This window comes from Suncus etruscus, chromosome 4, assembly GCF_024139225.1.
Source record: "Suncus etruscus isolate mSunEtr1 chromosome 4, mSunEtr1.pri.cur, whole genome shotgun sequence".
In the NCBI taxonomy this organism is placed as follows: domain Eukaryota; kingdom Metazoa; phylum Chordata; class Mammalia; order Eulipotyphla; family Soricidae; genus Suncus; species Suncus etruscus.
The window spans coordinates 149,471,235-149,490,791 of NC_064851.1; the positions used below are offsets into that span (position 1 = coordinate 149,471,235).

General features: G+C 33.6%; 1 protein-coding gene across 1 annotated transcript in view; it reads right to left on the minus strand.

The window, feature by feature from the left end:
• Positions 1-19,557, minus strand: part of ZMAT4 (zinc finger matrin-type 4) — a 467,773-nt gene that overhangs the window by 57,579 nt on the left and 390,637 nt on the right. The window contains 1 exon segment of the mRNA XM_049771892.1: positions 8,518-8,614. Within this exon segment, the coding sequence (XP_049627849.1) occupies positions 8,518-8,614 (97 nt within the window).

Sequence of the window (19,557 nt, forward strand, 5' to 3'; positions counted from 1 at the left end):
TAAGGTCCCCCAAGCCAGGAGCAATTTCTGAGTGCATAGCCAGGAGTAACCCCTGAGCATCACTGGGTGTGGCCCAAAAACCAAAAACCAAAAAATAAAAAAGAAGGAGATCAAAAGAGTTCTAGAGGGGCCCGGAGAGATAGCACAGTGGTGTTTGCCGTGCAAGCAGCCGATCCAGGACCAAAGGTGGTTAGTTCGAATCCCGGTGTCCCATATGGTCCCCCGGGCCTGCCAGGAGCTACTTCTGAGCAGACAGCCAGGAGTAACCCCTGAGCACTGCTGGGTGCGGCCCAAAAACCAAAAAAAAAAAAAAGAGTTCTGGAAATAAATGAGAATGAAACACAAATTAGCAAAATTTGTGGTCACAGAAAAAGGGATCATTAAGAGGAAAATTGATAGATTTGCAAGCATTCATCAGAGAAAAAAAGAGCCTACTTAAATAATGTAATGGAATAGCTTTAAAAAAAGAAGAAAAGTAAAATAAAATGACCGAAAAATAAGCAAGCAGAAGGAAATAACAAATTTCAGAGCAGAACTTAATGAACTGGCAACCAAAATCAATCCAAAAAGATCAATGAAAGCAAGAGTTGGTTCTTTGAAAAAAAAACTTAACATCAATAAACAACTAATAAGACATACCAAAGAGGAGAATAAAACTTAATAAACAGAATTAGAAATGAAAAGAGTGAGTTACTACAAATACTGCTTTTTCAAAGGGAAATCAGAGATTACTTTGAGAAACTTAGTTCCACAAAACAAGAGAACCTGGAAGAAATCGATAAATTCCTGGACTCTTTTAACCTCTTGTTCCAGAGATGAAAGAATGGTTTAGCATATGCTAGTCAATTAATGTAATATACTGTTAGAATCAGGCCTCAGTTCCAAAACCAAAACACTGAAGAGACATAGGTCTGGAAGCAAACGTTGGTGTAGGAAATCATCCACACACACTAAAGAGGGTGAAATAGATTCAGGAGTTCCAACACGTAAGCCTTCTAAGAAGGAAGAAGCTCAGTGGGAAGTCCAGAAATGCAAGACAGTATTTTTCTAAAACTCAAGATATTTATTAGGAAGGAACAGACCACACCCAGAGGTGGGATTAGATGGTATAAAAACCAGTATTACATTCAAAGATGTTTCCAATCAATGAGTAACAAGGCATATACTTAGTAGGACTGGCTTCTGGTTAATCCCACAATACACATATGTACAAAAGGAAAATTTTTTAAAATCACTTGATCATATCAATAGTTGTAGAGAAAGTAATTGAATTGACAAGGACCAATACTAATTCATGATAAAAACTCCAACAAGATGGAAAAGGATAGTTTTGCAATATAGTCAAGGTCATTTGCCATAAGTAATAGGCAAATATTATACTCAATAGTAAAAAACTAAAAACCTTTCCTCTAAAATCTGGCAGACGACAAGTTTCCCTTCCTTTCACCACTTCTATTCAACATAGTACTTTATGTACTTGACATTGTGATCAGGAAATAGTAAGATATAAAAGGCAACCAGAGAGATAAGGAAGAAGTCAAGTTCTCACTGTTTGCAGACGATGTGATACTATATTTAGAAAAACCTAAAGACAATCAAAAAGCTTCTACAAACAATAGATTATAGTAAAGTAGCAGGCTACAAAATCGATACACACTAGTCTATACAAATAATAAAAGTGAAGAAAGATACATTAAAAAAAATTCCATTCACATTTGTGCCTCAAAAAATCAAATACCTTGGAGTTTACTAAATTGTTGGAAGACCTCTACAAAGAAATTATAAAACACTGCATGAAAAAATAAAAAAGGAAATAAAGAAATGGAAATTTATACCTTGCTCATAAAGGAAGACTAACAATAAAATGGCAATACTTTTCAATGCATTGTACAGACTTATTGCAATACCTCTAAGGATACCATGATATTTTAAAGAAGTGGAGGAAACATTCCTGAAATTCAATGGAACAATATATGCTCAGAAATATCTAAAGCAATTCTTGGAGAAAAAGAACTGGAGGTATCACTTTCCCCAACTTTAAAATCAATAGTCATTTAAACAGCACATTTTTGAAAGAAAGACCAAGCCTCTGATCAATGGAATAGACTTTTTCTGAGACTCAATCTCAGGTGTACAACCAATTAATTTTTGATTAAGGGGAAAAATACAAAGATGAGCAAAAAAGATCCTCTTCAAGAACAAATTTTGGGAAAAGTGATCAACTACATCCATAAAAATAAACTGAGGCCTCTCTTTAAAACCATACACAGAGGTCAAATCAAAGTGAATTAAAGACCTGGATATCAGATCTGGAACCATAAATTACACAAAGGAAACATAAGCAAAATATCTAGTCCTTGAAACCAAAGGCATCTTCAAGGTTAAAATGCCACTGGACAAGCAAGTAGAAGCAGAGGTAAACAAATGAGACTATGTTAAACTAAAAAACTCTGCACTTCAAAGGAATAGTGATTAGAATACAAAGACTCCCCATGGAATAGGAAAGACTAATTATTCAATTCCCAAATGATAAAGAGTTAATATTTAAGATAATAAGGTACTGGCAGAATTTAATAATTAAAAACATCTATAAAAATGGGGAGAATAAATAAACAAATTTTTGCAATGAAGATAGTGTTGGTCAAAATGCACATGAAAAAAATTCTCCATATTACTAATCAGCAGAAAGATGCAAATCAGAACATTGAAAAGTATCATTTAACACCACAGAGAATGGCACACGTTACAAAGAACAAGAATAACCAGTGGTGAGTAGATGTGGGTAAAAAGGGAGTCTCGTTCACTGGTAGTGGGAATGCTATCTTTCTGGAAATCAATATTGATGTTCCTCAAAAACCTAGAAATTGTGCTACCATAGGATCTAGCAATATCATTTTAAAGAATATACCCTAGGAACACAAAAACACAACACAAAAAATGCCTTCTACACTCCTATGTTCATTGCAGCACTAATTATAATAGCCAGAATCTGGAAGCAATCCAGGTACCAGAACACCGATGTGTGGCTAAAGAAACAGTGGTACATCTAAACAATGAAATACTATGCAGCCATCAGAAAAAATAAAGTCATAAAATTTGCTTATACATGGATGGACTTGGGGATAATTATGATAAGTGAGAGGCAAAATATAGAATAATGTCATTCATCTGTGGAATATAAGGAAAATAAAAGGCAGTCTGGGTATGATGTCCAGACAATAGAGATGAGCATTAGGATAACCAGTTCCTGGTAGGAAGCTTTCCACAAACAGTAGAGTTTGTATTTAAAGTAGAGAATTGTCTACTATGAAAGTGACATGCATGGCACTACAGTGAAAACCACAGTGTCAAAAAAAAAAGAGAGACAGTGAAGTAAAATGCCTGCCCCAGAACCAGGCTGGAGAGACTTAGGTGGGAGTAAGAGGGTAGCAGAAGGTTGAGAAGGAATCTGTTGACATCACTGACAGTAAATGTGCTCTCTTAATAATGTTTGTACAATATATGGCTATAATTCAATCATGAACAACTTTACTTAATCACATTGTCTAAATAAAAATTAAAATATATACTTCCCAAAGTTCTATACAGATTTAATGCAATTCCTCTAATGACATAAAAATATTTTTCAAAGAACTAGACAAATATTTCTGAAATTCATTGGAAAAATAAACACCCATTATAGCTAAAGCAATTCTTAAGAAAAAGAAGATCAGAGGTATTATTTTCCTCAACTTTAAATGTACTATAAAGCAGTAGTTATTAAAACAGCATATTATTGGAATAACAGACCCTCAGAGCAATGAAATAAAATTGAATATTCAGAAAATGAACCCTAGACATACAATCAATTAATCTTTGATAAGAAGCAAGAAATGCAAAATGAAGCAAAGAAGTCCTCTTCAACAAGTGGTGTTGGGACAACTGGTCAATCACATGAAAAAAAGCGAACTTAGATCTCTACCTAACACCATGCACTAAAGACAAATCAAAATTAATTAAAAGTCATTGATATCAAGTATGAAACCATAATGTACATAGAGGAAAATTTTGGCAAAAGTCTCCATGACATTGAGACTAAAGGCATCTTCAATGATGAAACACCACGTTCCAAGCAACTGGAAGCAAAGAAAAACAAATAAGACTATTTTGATTCGAGAAGCTTCTGTATTTCAAAGGAAACAGTGATGAGGATACAATTACTACCAATGGAATAGGAGAAAATATTCACCAATACACATTAAATAAAGAGTTAATGCCTATGTTATACAAAGCACTGATAGAAATTAGCAAGAATAAAAGTTCCTCAAAGAAGAAATGGAGATGGCCAAAAGGCACATAAAATTTTTTCACTTCATTAATCATAAGCAAGATGCAAATACAAACAGCAGTGAGATATCATCTCACACTATAAAGAATGAAAGATATCTCAAAGAATAAGAACAACAGGTGCTGGTGTGAATTTGAGGAGAAAGATATTCTCATTCACTGCTGGTGAGAATGCAGTCTAGTCCAGCCTCTGGAAAACAATATGGATTTTCCTTTAAAAACGGTAAATTAATCTCCCATATTATCCAGTGATAACACTACTAGTGATATACCCTAGTAATAAAAACATTACACAGAAAATCCCTCTGCACTCCTATATTAATTGCAGTGCTATTTACAATAGTCAGAATCTGGAAACAACCCACCCAACAACAGATGAGTAAAGAAACTGTGATGCAGTCATGCAATTTGCAGCAACATGGATGGAACTGGAAGGTATTATGTTAAATGAAGTAAGCAAAGTAAAAAGGATAAATAATTATATCACTTATATGTAATGTCTGCATGAAGAAATACAATGGTTTAAATGGGAATTGTCTCAAATATCTTGGCCCCAGAGTATAATGAGGAGAAGAAAGAGGAGAAAAGCCAATATGAAAAGATGGGAGCAGAGGTGAAGCAGTCTCAGGTGTATTAGTAATGTTAAAAAAATGACAGAACTAAATATCCAAGCCAAAGGCAACAACAGTGAAATAAAGAGACCCAAACTTTAACAATCTAAACCATAAATGGGCCTGTTATACTGCAAGGAGGAGCATAGGGGGTGGTATGAGATGTTTTGGGGGAATATTGGTAGATGTAGATGGATACTAGTGGTGGGATTGGCCTTGATCCATTGTATGTATGAAACCTAACTATGAAGGAAGTTGTAAATCACAATGGTTTCAACAAAATAGTATATCTACACAATAGAATACTATAAAGCTGTTAGAAAAAATAAAGCCATAAAATTTTCCTATACATGGAGAATTTTGTGCTGAGTGAAAAAGTTGCACTGGTGAAGGGTGGTATACATTCTATGACTGAAACCCAACTATGAACAATTCTGTAATCGTGGTACTAAAATAAGAGAATATAAGAAAATGACAGTCTGAGGATCTAGTTGACATAATTTAGAGAAACATTCAATTCCACTATAAAAATAAAAACAAAATGTAATTAAGTGATAAAATTTACTGGAAATTAATATATAAAGCTTTTAAAGATGAATTTAGTTTCAGTGGAAAGAGTATCAGGGTACCAGGATGCAGGATAAGTTAAAAAGCAGTTTTATACTAGTCGTGTTTTATCGTCACTAATTGCTTATCTATAAGGGGACTATAGCTATTCCATGCTGCTCAATATCCAGGGGACTCAGTGGCATAATTGCAATAGAAATAAGATTGCCTGCTTCACAATTAAATATTCTTTCTATCACACAATGTAAAAATTTTCACTCTACACTTCCCAAAAATTGTGACTACAAAATGGCAAATTAATTTAAGGATATAGTTTTAGTGGTGAAACAAATACTTTGTGTACGTGAGAGTGACTAGAATCAGCTCTAGAGCACTTTCAGGAATGTCCCCACCCAAAAGTTTTAAAAAGTATACATGTAGAGGGGCCAAAGAGATAGCACAGAGGTAAGGCGTTTGCCTTGCATGCAGAAGGACAGTGGTTCGAATCCCGGCATCCCATATGGGATGAGCCTGAGCCTGCCAGAAGCAATTTCTGAGTGTAGAGCCAGGAGTAACCCCTGAGTTCTACTGGGTCTGACCCAAAAACCACACACACACATATATGTCGGATCTTGACAACTACTAATACCTTAATATGCTACTAATACCTTAATTTAATCAATTTGAATACTAAAGAATTATTTGGCTAGCTTTTTATCCAGTTTAACATAGCAATTATATCATACTCCCACATATATAAAATAAAGTTATGTAAAGTTACCTTACCCACTGTGCTTTGCCCCTTTAATTCATACATTTTAAGTGAACAGAATATTCCTCAATTTGACCACAAGTATAGGGCATAGGGAAAAAATCTATATAAAATTAAAGGGATTCAACAACTTACAATGTTTGCTGAGACCAGTATAATGCAAATATAAAATTATTAAAAAATAATAGAAAAATCCCTCAAACATTAAATAAAAATTTTAACACTTTTATATCAAACATAATTTAAAATGAAATATAAAAATAAAAAATATATTGAATTAAAATTAAATATTAACATTAAATATTCAAATATTGCATATCATATTTCTGCACTATAATTTCTGCATGAAGAAAATATAGATATAGTATAATGATGTAAAATATCTAATGCAGATTTTGGAGCATAAAATATTATATATAAAAATTGAGAGGTTTTACTGAAGCTGGAAATGCTGTGTGAAGTTATTTATTAGTGATTACCAATTCATGATTCTTAAGGCTACTATAGTTGCACTTATTTTTTATGCATTTGGTGCCTCTTATAATATGTTGTCGGAGAGATTATAAACTATTTGTGAGGGAAGTGCAAAATCCAATATAAATTTCTGACAAAATCCAAAGCAAATGAAGAAAAATCTAATTTTCAAAGAATTAACTTGATAATGTGGTCAGTCAGAAAAAAATGTGGTATAAGTGTTTAGTTCAAAGGAAGTAGTGAAAGAAACTTGTCTCAAAGTCAAATTAGTGGAAGTGATTTTGGCAGTATCAATAATAAAGACGCTCACTGAAATCAGACCTTTTGTGACCTGCTTATAATAAATGCAAATGAATTTTCTTGCTGGATCATAAAATTTTGTTGCCTAGATCATTTCTTTCTCAGCATATAACTGTTTAGATTTTTTAAACTTACTTATTTTTTCTTTATTCTTTTCATTCTTATCGGTGCTCATAACTCACTCATTTCTTTGTGTTCAGAGGACCATATGTGGTGTTAGGATTGAATGCAGGTTAATTTCATATAAACAAATAACTTATCAGCTGTACTATATGGTCACCTGCTTGGCTTTTTAAAAATTCAATTTTTAAAACACATATATATTCAATAAAAATTGTTTATCAAGTCCTTATAATACGTTCTGTTGTGTTAAGCATCAGGGCTTAACAATAGGTGACTTCAAACTTTGATTTCATTAATCCTTACATACTCTCTCTATTGTTTCTATAAAGCTTGCCCTGGTGTCCAGCTCCCTTGTCATCCAAGTATAAGATGTGTATATTGCAATGATACATTTAATAGTTTCTGAGATTACAAAGCTGTTTCCCCAGTGTGGTAGAAAGCTTAAAAAGAGAAAGGTCTTGAGGCTGGAGAGATCGTATAGCAGGTAGGGGACTTCCCTTAAACATGTTTAATAAATATGTTCCCAGCATCTCATCCTGAAAACTGCCAGGAGTCATTCCTGAGCACATTGCCAGGACTGAGTCATGAGTACAGCCTGAAATGCCCTCCCAACAACAACAACAACAAAAAACCCAGAAAATGAGGAGTATCTAATTAATTTCTTCTTTCCTTCCTGTTTCACACTAACTGCAATTTGACAGTGTGATCAATGAATACAGAAATGAATATAGAAAGGTTCTTTTAATGAATAAGAGAAAAGGAAAAGGAATTATGCTAAAAAATTTCATACTTTTGTCATACTCTGTTTTTGTTTTATTAGAATTTTATGAATAACCTAGTCTTAAAATACCCACATTTAACTATATATAAACAACATAGGCAAATCTATGCTCAAAGTTCATTATCTACTGAAGAATAAGTATTATAAATAAAATTGTACCTAGTTTTTCTCTGGTTTAAAATCAAGATGCTTTGTTGTATTTTTTTTAAATGAAGCAAGACTATTTTGTTGGAGTAGCTATATATGTGAATGCCATAATATGCTTAACTTGTTATACATTTTTATTTATCCAGTAAGTACAATTTCACGTATATATTGTTCTGAACTTTCCTAAAATTAGAAAAGAAAATATGACAAAATATATAACTTTGTTTATGCTGAAAGGTAAAGAGAAAGAGAAGATATCATCTTTAGTATAGCTAGATTGTCACTAGAAAATTAAGCAGCATAAATGTCAGTAAATGTTGAAAATAAAATGATATAATTTTAATTTATTTATTTTAAAATAAAGGAACTGTTTAGCTTTGATTCTGGATGTTAAAAATGGAAACAGATAGGAAGAATGAAAGTAAGAAAGTACCTACTTCGTCTGGTGTTTAGATCCTTTCAGATGGGCATGATACTGTTCTACAGAGTTTAGAGAGACACTGCAGATAGTACATCTGTAATTGCGCCTCAGACCTGTGGACAACAGAAGACCAGATTAGCTGTATCTTTGCCATCAACCACCTGAATGAATCCTAAATTCTCCAAATTAAAACCTCAGAGATAAAAGATAGGAGAGATAGTTCAAAAAGTGGAATATATGTGCAAGGTCCAGAGTCTATGTACACCCAGAGCACTAACAAATGCAACACATAAAAACAAAACAAAAAAAAAGATGAGCAATATTTTGTAGATTGTGTGGTCCAATCCACTAACACCATATACTAATTCTTTCAGAGTCTAATATTCAAATGCACTAGCAGAAGTACATCAATGAAGATATTAGTAGTAGGGAACTCCAATTCTAGATGACTGAAATTTTCGATATTTTATATTTTGCAGAAAAATAATTATAAACATTTTAAACTTACAAAAGTGTAAAGTTTAAAATAATTTACATTAATTATCTAATATAGCACTGTGATTTTATAACTATTCACAATTTTGTTTCTTTCACAAATGCCCCTCAGTTCCCTCCAATCCCCCAGTCTTCCTCTTTGACAGGAACATTTTTAGACTTGGCTTACATGTTTTGATCTTATTCTTACAGTTTTGTGGCACTGTAGTTTATATATATGCACATACCATGCCACATATGATATACATGCACCATACATGTATGTACATGTATAACCTACATATATACATGTATATATCTGTATATTCAGTGTGTGTAAGGACACTGGCCCTTATTCCAATTACATCCCATCCATCTCTTCTTACTCGCCGTTTAGGGTCCATTTTCCTTCCCTGTCCTTATTTTTATGATTTAGGATTAAGGGTAATTTGGGTAACATTTTTTTGGTTGTTTGTTTTGGGTCACATCCAGCAGCACTCAAGGGTTACTCCTGGATCTATGCTCAGAAATCTCTCCTGGCAGGCTCAGGGGACCTATGGGATGCCGGATTCTAAACACCTTCCTTCTGCAGGCAAGGCAAATGCCCTACCTAACCCTTTTATACCTTGTCTTCCCACCTCCTTACTCTTCTACATACACAGGTAAGTGATATCATCCAATACTTTTTCTTCTTCAGACTTACTTTATTTAACTCAATATACTCCAGTTCCATTCAAGTTGCAATCACTTAGAAGGAACTGAAAGAGGCATTCTCATTTTCTCTTACGTAGAATAATGAGCTTTTGACTTTGTTGTAAAACTTTAAATTCTAGGAACAATAAAACCTGCAACAAACCCTCTTCTATATCTATCAAATAATAAACTATATCTATATAGATATATATATAAACTATATCTATATAGATATATATATATATAGATATCTATATATCTAGATATTCTATATCTATCAAATAAACTCAACTTTAAACATCTTCCTTTTGGGCACTTACAACATCATATTATAAAATTATAATACCAAGGGGGAAATAGCACATTAATCCATCATGTAAAAGTGTACTTTCTATGAGAATTTAAAAGATTCTAATTCATTTTTATTCATATAATGTATTCATTAGTAAGGTATCAGCTTTGGAACAATCATGAGCAATTCTGTAACTTATGTAGCAGGTAATGTGTTAGAAATCATTTTAACCAAATGAGGTCAAATATTTGCAACAGCTCAGAGAAGCACTACGGAAAATATTGTATCCTAAGCAAAGCAGCAATCTAAAAAACGTCCCGTCATAGTAAAAATTAAACTCAGTTTCATAAGCTGAAAATTTGGATTAAGATCTTAACAATTAACACTTGGCTATTGCATAATCTTGGGGGGAAATCACATGAAGTCTTCTGTCCTCAGTTTCCTTCTATGAAAGACATATATAAGGTAATCTATATCATAGCTTGTAAGAATTAAGCAAAGATAGTATAGGTGCTTACCTTGCATATGGAAAATCCATATCTGATCCTTGGCACTTCATACAATTCCCTAAGTATTCCTAGGAGTTACACAGAATCTCAAGTGATCACTGAGCACTCCTGCTAGTAGAACCAAGCCAATATATATATAAAAATAAAATATTCTAGAAAGTAAAAATATTTTTGACATATAACTATGTTTTACCATAGACAGGATTTTTTTAAAAAAAGGATATTAAAAGATATTTTTAAAAGATAAGATATTAAATTTTCAGTTTTATTCTTATGATAAACAGAAAAACATTTGAGTTGCAGGTGGGAGACTTGGATCACACTCAGCTGTGCTTAGAGCTTACTCCTGGTTCTGTGTTTAGGGAATCAACTACTAGTAGTACAGGAGGGAACATATGTAGTGAAGTAAATTTAACTAGGATCGGTTATGTTCAAGGCAAGTGCCTAACTTTCTTTACCTTTTTATGACCAAGAACCACTTCCTAATCCCAAATTTACCACTCATCATCAACCTATAAAAGTATCTGAAAAAACAAAATTTCTTAAAGGAAGCAGCATGCAAGCTAAACTAGCTCCTTCTTTCTGTGAGATAGAGGGTTCATTATCTCAAATAATGACTCCCATGAGTCATGTCTATACTGTAAATGAGAGGAGTTGATTTGTTGGTATTCTGGTATTGCCTGAAGTTGTGAACAATGAGTCTTTGCCAGAAAGATGTGAGATGCCTTCAATCTGATGAGCACAGCCTCCTCTGAAGTTTTCAGTGACTCTATGGGAAATAGAAACCATGTTAGAGGATGGAGAGATAGAAAAATTGGTAGGGTGCTTGCCCTGCATGTGGCAGACCCAGGTTTGATGTTGAGCACCCCATAGGGTCGGTCCTCTGAGGCCACAAGGAGTATTTCCTAAGCACAGAGGTAAAAGTAAATCCTGAGCATGGCACTGAGAGCCCTCAGACATACAAAAGAGAGAAAGAGAGAGAAAAGAACATATACCAGATTAGGTGATAGCAGATCTCTTGAAAAATCCACTATATCAAACTATAAGTGTCAACCTGTAAACCCAGGCAGCAAGCTGAAGTTATTTAGCATCTATGGTAATTTGATTTCTTACCTAGAGATTAAATGCATATCTTGTCTTTGTTTGTTTGTTTTTGATTTAGGCTATCAGTGACACTGAGGAGTTACTCCTGGCTATGCGCTTAGAAATCGCTCCTAGCTTGGAGGACCATATGGGACGCTGGGGATAGAACCAAGGTCCGTCCTGGATCAGCCACGTTGAAAGGCAAACGCCCTACTGCTGCGCTATCACTCCAGTCCCCATATCTTGTTCTTTTAACCATAAAACCTGCAGCCCTCAACACTGAAAAAAATCTAAAACAACCTTCTAGTGTGAAAGGAAAAAAGAAGGAAAAAAAATTGAGGCAAGTGAAAAATAAGAATCTTACTATATCTCTCTCAAAAGGCAGATATGGGCAGAGAACTAATTAATTTTAATAATATTTGGAGATATTTAAAATTATTCAACCTAATTGAAAAGCTTAATGACATGGAAATTTTACGAATTTAATAATGAGAGTAAAGAAATTATGCTTAAAGATGGATAAGAGTTCATAAAACAGTCAGGAACAATGATCTCAGTAGAAATGCTTTGAATAGGCAACAGAGGGCCAAAATATAGACTTTTCTGATTAATTTTTGGCCATTTGAATTTTATGCATTGAACACTGGGGTTGTCAACAGAATTGTTCTTATAGCTGTAAAAAGAACTAAGAATATAATCATCTGGAAATTGAAAATCTAATTATCCAGTGCAAGTTTCAAAAGCTAGAGAAATCATTCAGCAAATCACTTGTCTTGCCTGTGGACAACCCAAGCTCAATCCCTGGCATCCCATATGATATTTCAAGCACCATCAGAAAAATTGCCAAGATCAGAGCCAGGAGTAGCCTCTGAATATAGCCAGGTGTGGACTAAAACTCAAAAAGAATAAAAAGAGAAATCTACTATACATATAATATGGAAAACTAGGAAGACCAGTGTAAGATCCAATTTTATTTTAAATCACATACCTGAACAATACAAAGTGTGTTTGATTTGACTCACTTATAGAAAAAATCATAAAGCCATATGTTCTTGGGAACTTTTTGGAAAGCAATACATGAACTAAAAACTTCCCTGGCAGATTAATGATGGCTCAGAGAAGAAATAGCTCATTTTTAAAATCTTTCTTCCTCAAGCAATAACTCTCAAACTTCCCAGCTTAGGTGAATTCCCTAAATATAATACTAAAAGTAAGATTATTAATTATACTTTCTAAATATTCTGACTATAATTTTAATGTAATCTAGAACAACATAAAATTTCAAACTCCATACAAATCCACCTCCATGGCATTCAAACATTGGTGCTTTTATTTTTTATATAAATTACTTTATTAAAATACCATTCATTATATAGTTGATCATAGTACATTTGTTTTCAGGTAAGTGGGAGGAAAATTAAAAAGAAAAAAAGAGAGAAAAAAGAAAGAAAGAGTACAGCAACTAAAAAATAGGTGAAAATTATTGTGTCTTCAATGAGGTCATTAAATCATTGTCAAAATGGTTAGTAAGTTCTTGTTGCTCATTGATCATTCTGTTACTTCTTTTGTTTTTGATCATTAGGTGATTTCAGGTATAAATAGGCATCTGAATTGTTTTAAAAAATATAGATGTTTTACTGGTGCAAATGCAGCTTCATGGTCCAAAATTCCCCAAACACTTTTGCTGAAACGGTGGCTTCTGTGAGGTATATTTTCAACTGCTAGTACTTCCAGAAGTTACTAGCCAGGGATGCAAGTTGGACATGGTACCCACACTCACTCCAAAAACTGATCTGCTGATATCAGCCCAAATACTGGCATACCTGGAGTTTTAGTCAAATTGATGCCCCTGCAGAGATCCATGAATTAATGGCAAAGCAGGGCCATTGATGAAGAGGCCAATGTGGGAAAAGGATCGAACAGAAATGTTTGTCAGGGTGGAGACTTAGCCAGTTCATTTCTCCAAGAGTGTCAACTTTCAGCTGTGTGTCCAGTGCACTCATCATTTTTCACAGTCTGGTTTATATTTCTTTGAGAACAGAGTAAATATATGGAACTGGCCAAATGTAGACCAATATCGGTACCTTTAAAAGGTATTTTTGTCTATACAACCAAGTAGTTAGAATTGACTGTAATTAGCTAAACTTATCTAAACTATAATAAAATTAATTCATTGATTGTAAAAGAGTATTACATGCTCCAAAATGATTTCACTAACTTTAATTTTTCAAAATTTTCATAATAGTATCTTAAAAAGTACTATTTGATAGAAAAAGAGCTGTATATACATAGCTTTTCCATTTCACATATGTGCATAATTTAAACAGATTACCATAGTCCCAAATTTTATGAACAATTAAAAAAAGCATATGGGTTGCTTGAATGCTTTTTCTCAGGTACATCTGTCCTCCCTTTTAAGGTGGAATCAGAATATAAAAAACACCTTCAGATCTTCCCGCAGAACACTCCATCCATCTTGTCATAACAAATGGCAACTATTAATTCTCTGAATCCTCTTCAGGCCACAGATCAATTGCCACCATAATGTTTTTTGTTTTTGTTTTTGTGCCACACCCGGTGACGCTCATGAGTTACTCCTGGCTATGCACTCAGAAATTACTCCTGGCTTGGGGGACCATGGGACACAGGGGAATCTAACCGTGGTCCATCCTAGGTCATCAGGTACAAGGCAAACACCTTACCACTTGTACCACTAGTCCGGCCCCGCCTTCATAATTTTTTAAAGGAGGTTAGTTACAGCTGGCTATAGGTATCACTATGTAAGTTTTTAAATGGACTTTTTAATTTGACTAAAAGAATATCAAATCTATTCTGATCATTTGTTTTCAGTTATAATCATCATACTCCGTACATAAACATAAGTGTGCGTGGGAATTATTTGACATTTTATTACAGAACAACTATAGGGAGCATAAGCTAGAAAAGCAATGCATATAAACAAGAACAAAGGCAGTGAATGAGAGTTCTCACCCACACATGACACAGTGTCCTTGGTGATAACTTAGTGTTTTATTCATGATTATTACTTTTAGAATTATACAGCTCCATTTTCCTCAGAAAACTCAGGAATCTTATTAAACAAAATGCAAACTTTTTTATTCTATTATATTTCAAAGCAATGCATATTAAGGGCATACTAAAATGTTTCCTGACCTAAAGGTGATTTCTGCATAATTGCTTATGTGTGTTAAGTAATTCAGTTCATGGAACTGAGAAGGCCTAGAGAAAGAATCAGCCCAGTTAGAGAGAGAATATGTATAAATGTATAGAACAATAGAAGCACTGTAAAGTAGATCAGAAAATGTATCAGTTACGATTAATTAGAATGGTATTAGGGGAGATATTTTTCCTACCTCAGAAAATATGGAAAACTTCTTGAAGAATTATAAATTTTGCATTTATATTTTTCTGTATAAATAACTGCTCAGTTGGAGCCAAAGTGATAGTACAACACAAGCATTTGTCTTGCATGTAGCCAATGTGGGATGGACCCAGGTTCAAATCCTGGCATCCCATATGGCCCCAAGCCTGCCAGGAATGACTTCTGAGCACAGAGCCAGGAGTAACCTCCGAGCACTGCCACCCAATGTGACCAAAAAACAAACAAAAAAAATAAGTAACTGCTCAGTATGTCTTTTCAAATTCAGCAAAATTTTACTGCAGATTTTAACCATGATTCTCTTTATCCCTTCTGTTTCAGAAAAATATGTGCCTTTATTAGGTATCAGTTATTTTACTATAAAACAGACAATTTTATGTATTCATATATATATATATATATATATATATGTCATATATATTATATATAAAGGCAACAAGCAAACCTTTGAAAAAATAAAGATTGTCAAAGTGTTTCAAAGGATCTAAACATCACAATGAGATAAACAAAAGTGTGAGAACTTTTGATAGAATGGTCAAAAGAGATAGAATGGGGCCCGGAGAGATAGCACAGTGGCGTTTGCCTTGCAAGCAGCCGATCCAGTACCAAAGGTGGTTGGTTCGAATCCCGGTGTCCCATATGGTCCCCCGTGCCTGCCAGGAGCTATTTCTGAGCAGATAGCAGGAGTAACCCCTGAGCACCGCCAGGTGTGGCCCAAAAACCAAAAAAAAAAAAAAAGAGATAGAATGGTCACCAAAAGTTTTGTGAGAAGAGGGAAATAAAACAGGACCATAGAGAAATAGTCATGTGATAAAGATATGGCTAAGAGAAATTTAAGAGAATAACAAGACTAAAAGGAGTGAAATGGGTCCATATCATTAAGAGAACAAAGTGTGGTAAAGGAAACTATCACATAAAATAGTCAATCCAGAATTCCACATACAGCAAAATACTCCTAAAAATTCAAGCTAGAGATAGTTTTTAAAAAACCTGAATTTGTAAGTGTTATATAAAGCTTAAGTTGAAAATATTGCAAACCACCATATCTAAAAGCGAGAGAGAGAGAGAGAGAGAGAGAGAGAGAGAGAGAGAGAGAGAGAGAGAGAGAGAGAGAGAGAGAGAGAATATGTCTTCCACAGAGGCAGGCAGCAGGGAGAATGAAAGGGAAACTTGGGACATTGGTGACAGGAAATGTGTAACTGTTGAAGGGTGCTAGACTTGTCAGACTGAAACTCAACCATGAACAATTTCATGTGAATCTCATGGTGATTTGAAATAATCTATTTTTAGAAAAAGAAAGATCTAGTTGAAAGAAAAACAGTTTCTAATACAAACTCAAATCTGTAATAATTCACTCATTTGTGGGATATAAAAAAGATAATATGTTACTAATATCCAGAGCAAATAAATACAAGAACCGGGGGGATCAGTTCATGGCAAGAAGATTGCCACATATAACAGGGATGTGCAGAAAGGGGCAGAGAAGGGACCTCTCTGATAATGAGAGTTAGAAATTATTACTCTGGACAAGAACTGGTTGCTGAAAGAAAATAAGATGATAGACATGATTCCCTTCAATAACAACATTGCAAGTCACAGTGTCCAAAACTGAGAAAAATGGAAGAGATAGAGTGGTACACACACATGCCCAGAAAGACAAATACAGAGAGGAACTGAAAGAGAAGAAATAAGTCAGCCAGAGGCAGGCAGGAAAGATGGCAAGATGGAAACTGGAGACACTGGTGAAGAAAACGTTCATTGATAAAGGATGTTGTACATTGAATTACTAAAAACTCAATTATGAACAATTTTGAACGTGTAAAATAAAATAAAATAAATATTTACATGAATAATTAAATTTAACTAGAAAGAGAGAAATTGCCAGAGCAAAAGAAAAAAAAGCAGTTAATATTTGTTATACTCAAGAGATTTGGTATATTAATATCTGAAGAGGTGAGTAATAAGAAATTTCATAAATAGAGTATGCTTTATAGTAATAAAGGTAGAAATATTTATCAGAAATAATGAATCATTCTATTTTAGCTAATAAGAAAAGTTATGAATGAATACAGCATAAGCTATAGAACTAAAGGAAGAAATCTAAAAGTCCACACAAAAAGACATTTCATTCCCCACTCAACTATTGACAAAATAGTAAGACAAACATAAAATAAAGTTTGAAATATATAAATAAAACAAAAGATCCATAGAGATATAAAGGGGGCATGGCATTTTCCCTCCACTCAATTCCACAGGTTCAATCTCTAGCTGCACTTATGGTATACTGAACACCTCAAGGTGTGATACCTAAGTAGCAGGTCAGAAGTAAAGAGATCATTCTAGGTATGGCTCCAACACCAAGCAAAAAAAACAAAACAAAAAAAAAATATCTGTACTAATGTATACTATAAAACACTACCTACAATCTGTACTAATGTATACTATAAAACACTACCTACAATAAATTCAAAGTATAAATTTTCATGTATAAAAATTAACTGAGAAAGAAAATGTACTGAATAGTTACAAAGCTATGAAATTTTTTTTAGAAAATGAATAGTCGTTATTTATATAAAAAGAATATTAGGAACTGGAGAGATAGTATAGTGGGTAGGGTGCTAGGTTGGCACATGATCAATCTACGTTTTATCCCCAGCCTTCCAGGAATGATCCCTAAGTATAAAGCCATGGTTGGTATGAATGTTGTTTGTTTTAGCCAATATGGAAAGATATAGTAATAACTCAAAGATAGGAAAAATACTCCAATAAAAGCCAGCAATACCACATTTTTTAATCTACCCCAAAACACAAAAATACTTTTAATTCAAAATCATATACACATTTATTTTTATTGAAGCACATGAAAAAATAAATAGGGAGTGGAAAGAAAGCATGGAGATAAAGCCTTGCATGCAGAAGGACGGTGTTTCGAATTCCACCATTCCATATGGTCCTCCTGCCAGGGACAAGTAACCCCTGAGTACTGTTAGGTGTGATCCAAAAACCAAAAACAAACAAACAAAAATAAAACAACCTGAATAAAGATGTTTTCAAATATATACTTAGCAGGATATTTAATATCTCTAAGAAAATAAAAAACCATGCAGTTTCTGCAACATGAATATAACTGGAGAGATTTGTATTAAGCAAAATAATACAAAATGATATATCTGTCATTTTTTGTCATATAGAAAACCAAACAAAACAGACTGTACTCGACATGATAAAGTATTGGCACTGGAATACAAAACAAATTACCAAATATTAATGAGATTGAAGTGGAGGAAACCAAACTCTAGATGACCTAAGACAAATTGGTGGTTGCAGGGTTCCATAATTTCTAATACTGACAAGACTTTAAGGTATTTAATAAACTATTAAAATTTTTTATTTGAGGGCCAGAGAGGTAGCATGGAGGTAGGGAGTTTGCCCTTGCATGTTTGCCTTGCATGCAGAAGGTGGTTCAAATCCCAGCATCCCATATGGTCCCGCAAGCCTGCTGGGAGTGATTTATGTTTTTGGCCTTTTTTTTTTTTTTTGGCTCAGAAATTGGTCCTGGCAGGCTCGGGGAACCATATGGGATGCTGGGATTGGAACCACTGTCCTTCTGCATGCAAGGCAGACGCTTTACCTCCATGCTATTTTTCCGGCCCCACAGGACTGATTTCTAAGCATAGAGCCAGGAGTAACCCCTCAGCTTTGCCGGGTATGACTACCCAAAATAAAATAAAATAAAATTTATTGATTTTAAAAGATTATTAAATGTCATATCATTTAATTGCCTACAAAAACATATCAAGTGAAATGATGGCCAATGTACATGGGCCATGTACAACACTTAAAAACTTTATGAAGTCTTAAGGAGATTCTAGAATAGTATAATCATTTGGAAAACAACTTGTTGCTTATAAAGTTAAACACTAACTTTCTTTGTGACTCATAAATGTTATTCTTGGTACAAGAAGAGGTACATAAACCACAGTATAAAAAAGAACTTGCATGAGAATATTTGTAAAGACTATTCATAATAGTTAACTGTTCTTCATGCTTCCCTCTTAAATACATTGTTCAAAAATATCAGAATTATTATCATTCATATAATAGAATAAACTTTTAAAACACTGATATATTCAATAAAATAATGCATCTTAAAAGGATAATGACGATGTGTAAATAACAAATTCAAATACAAAATAGCACATATTTGAACATATTCATATCAAGTTCCAGAACTACAACACTCTTCTCTAATCATAAAATTCAGATGAGTATTCCTTTTAAAGGGAGCATATCTCCTGGGATAGCTAAGAATTTTCTAAAGCAGTGGAAATATAATCTACCTTTAGGGTATGGTTATTACAGAGTATATTAATTTAAAGAATTCATCAATAATCTGTCCAGTGCATTTCATTTAAAATATATTTGAGGGTTGATTTCTATAGAAATTTAGTAAAGTCAAAGCAACTGATTGGTCAGTTTCTTCTCATTTAACTCATAGAAATGATAGTGTTTTATATTAGTTGAATGTAATTGCATACGTATATATTGCTTTGAGAAGCCTGAAATACTCAAATGAAATATTAACATAGTTCTGTATTATAATGC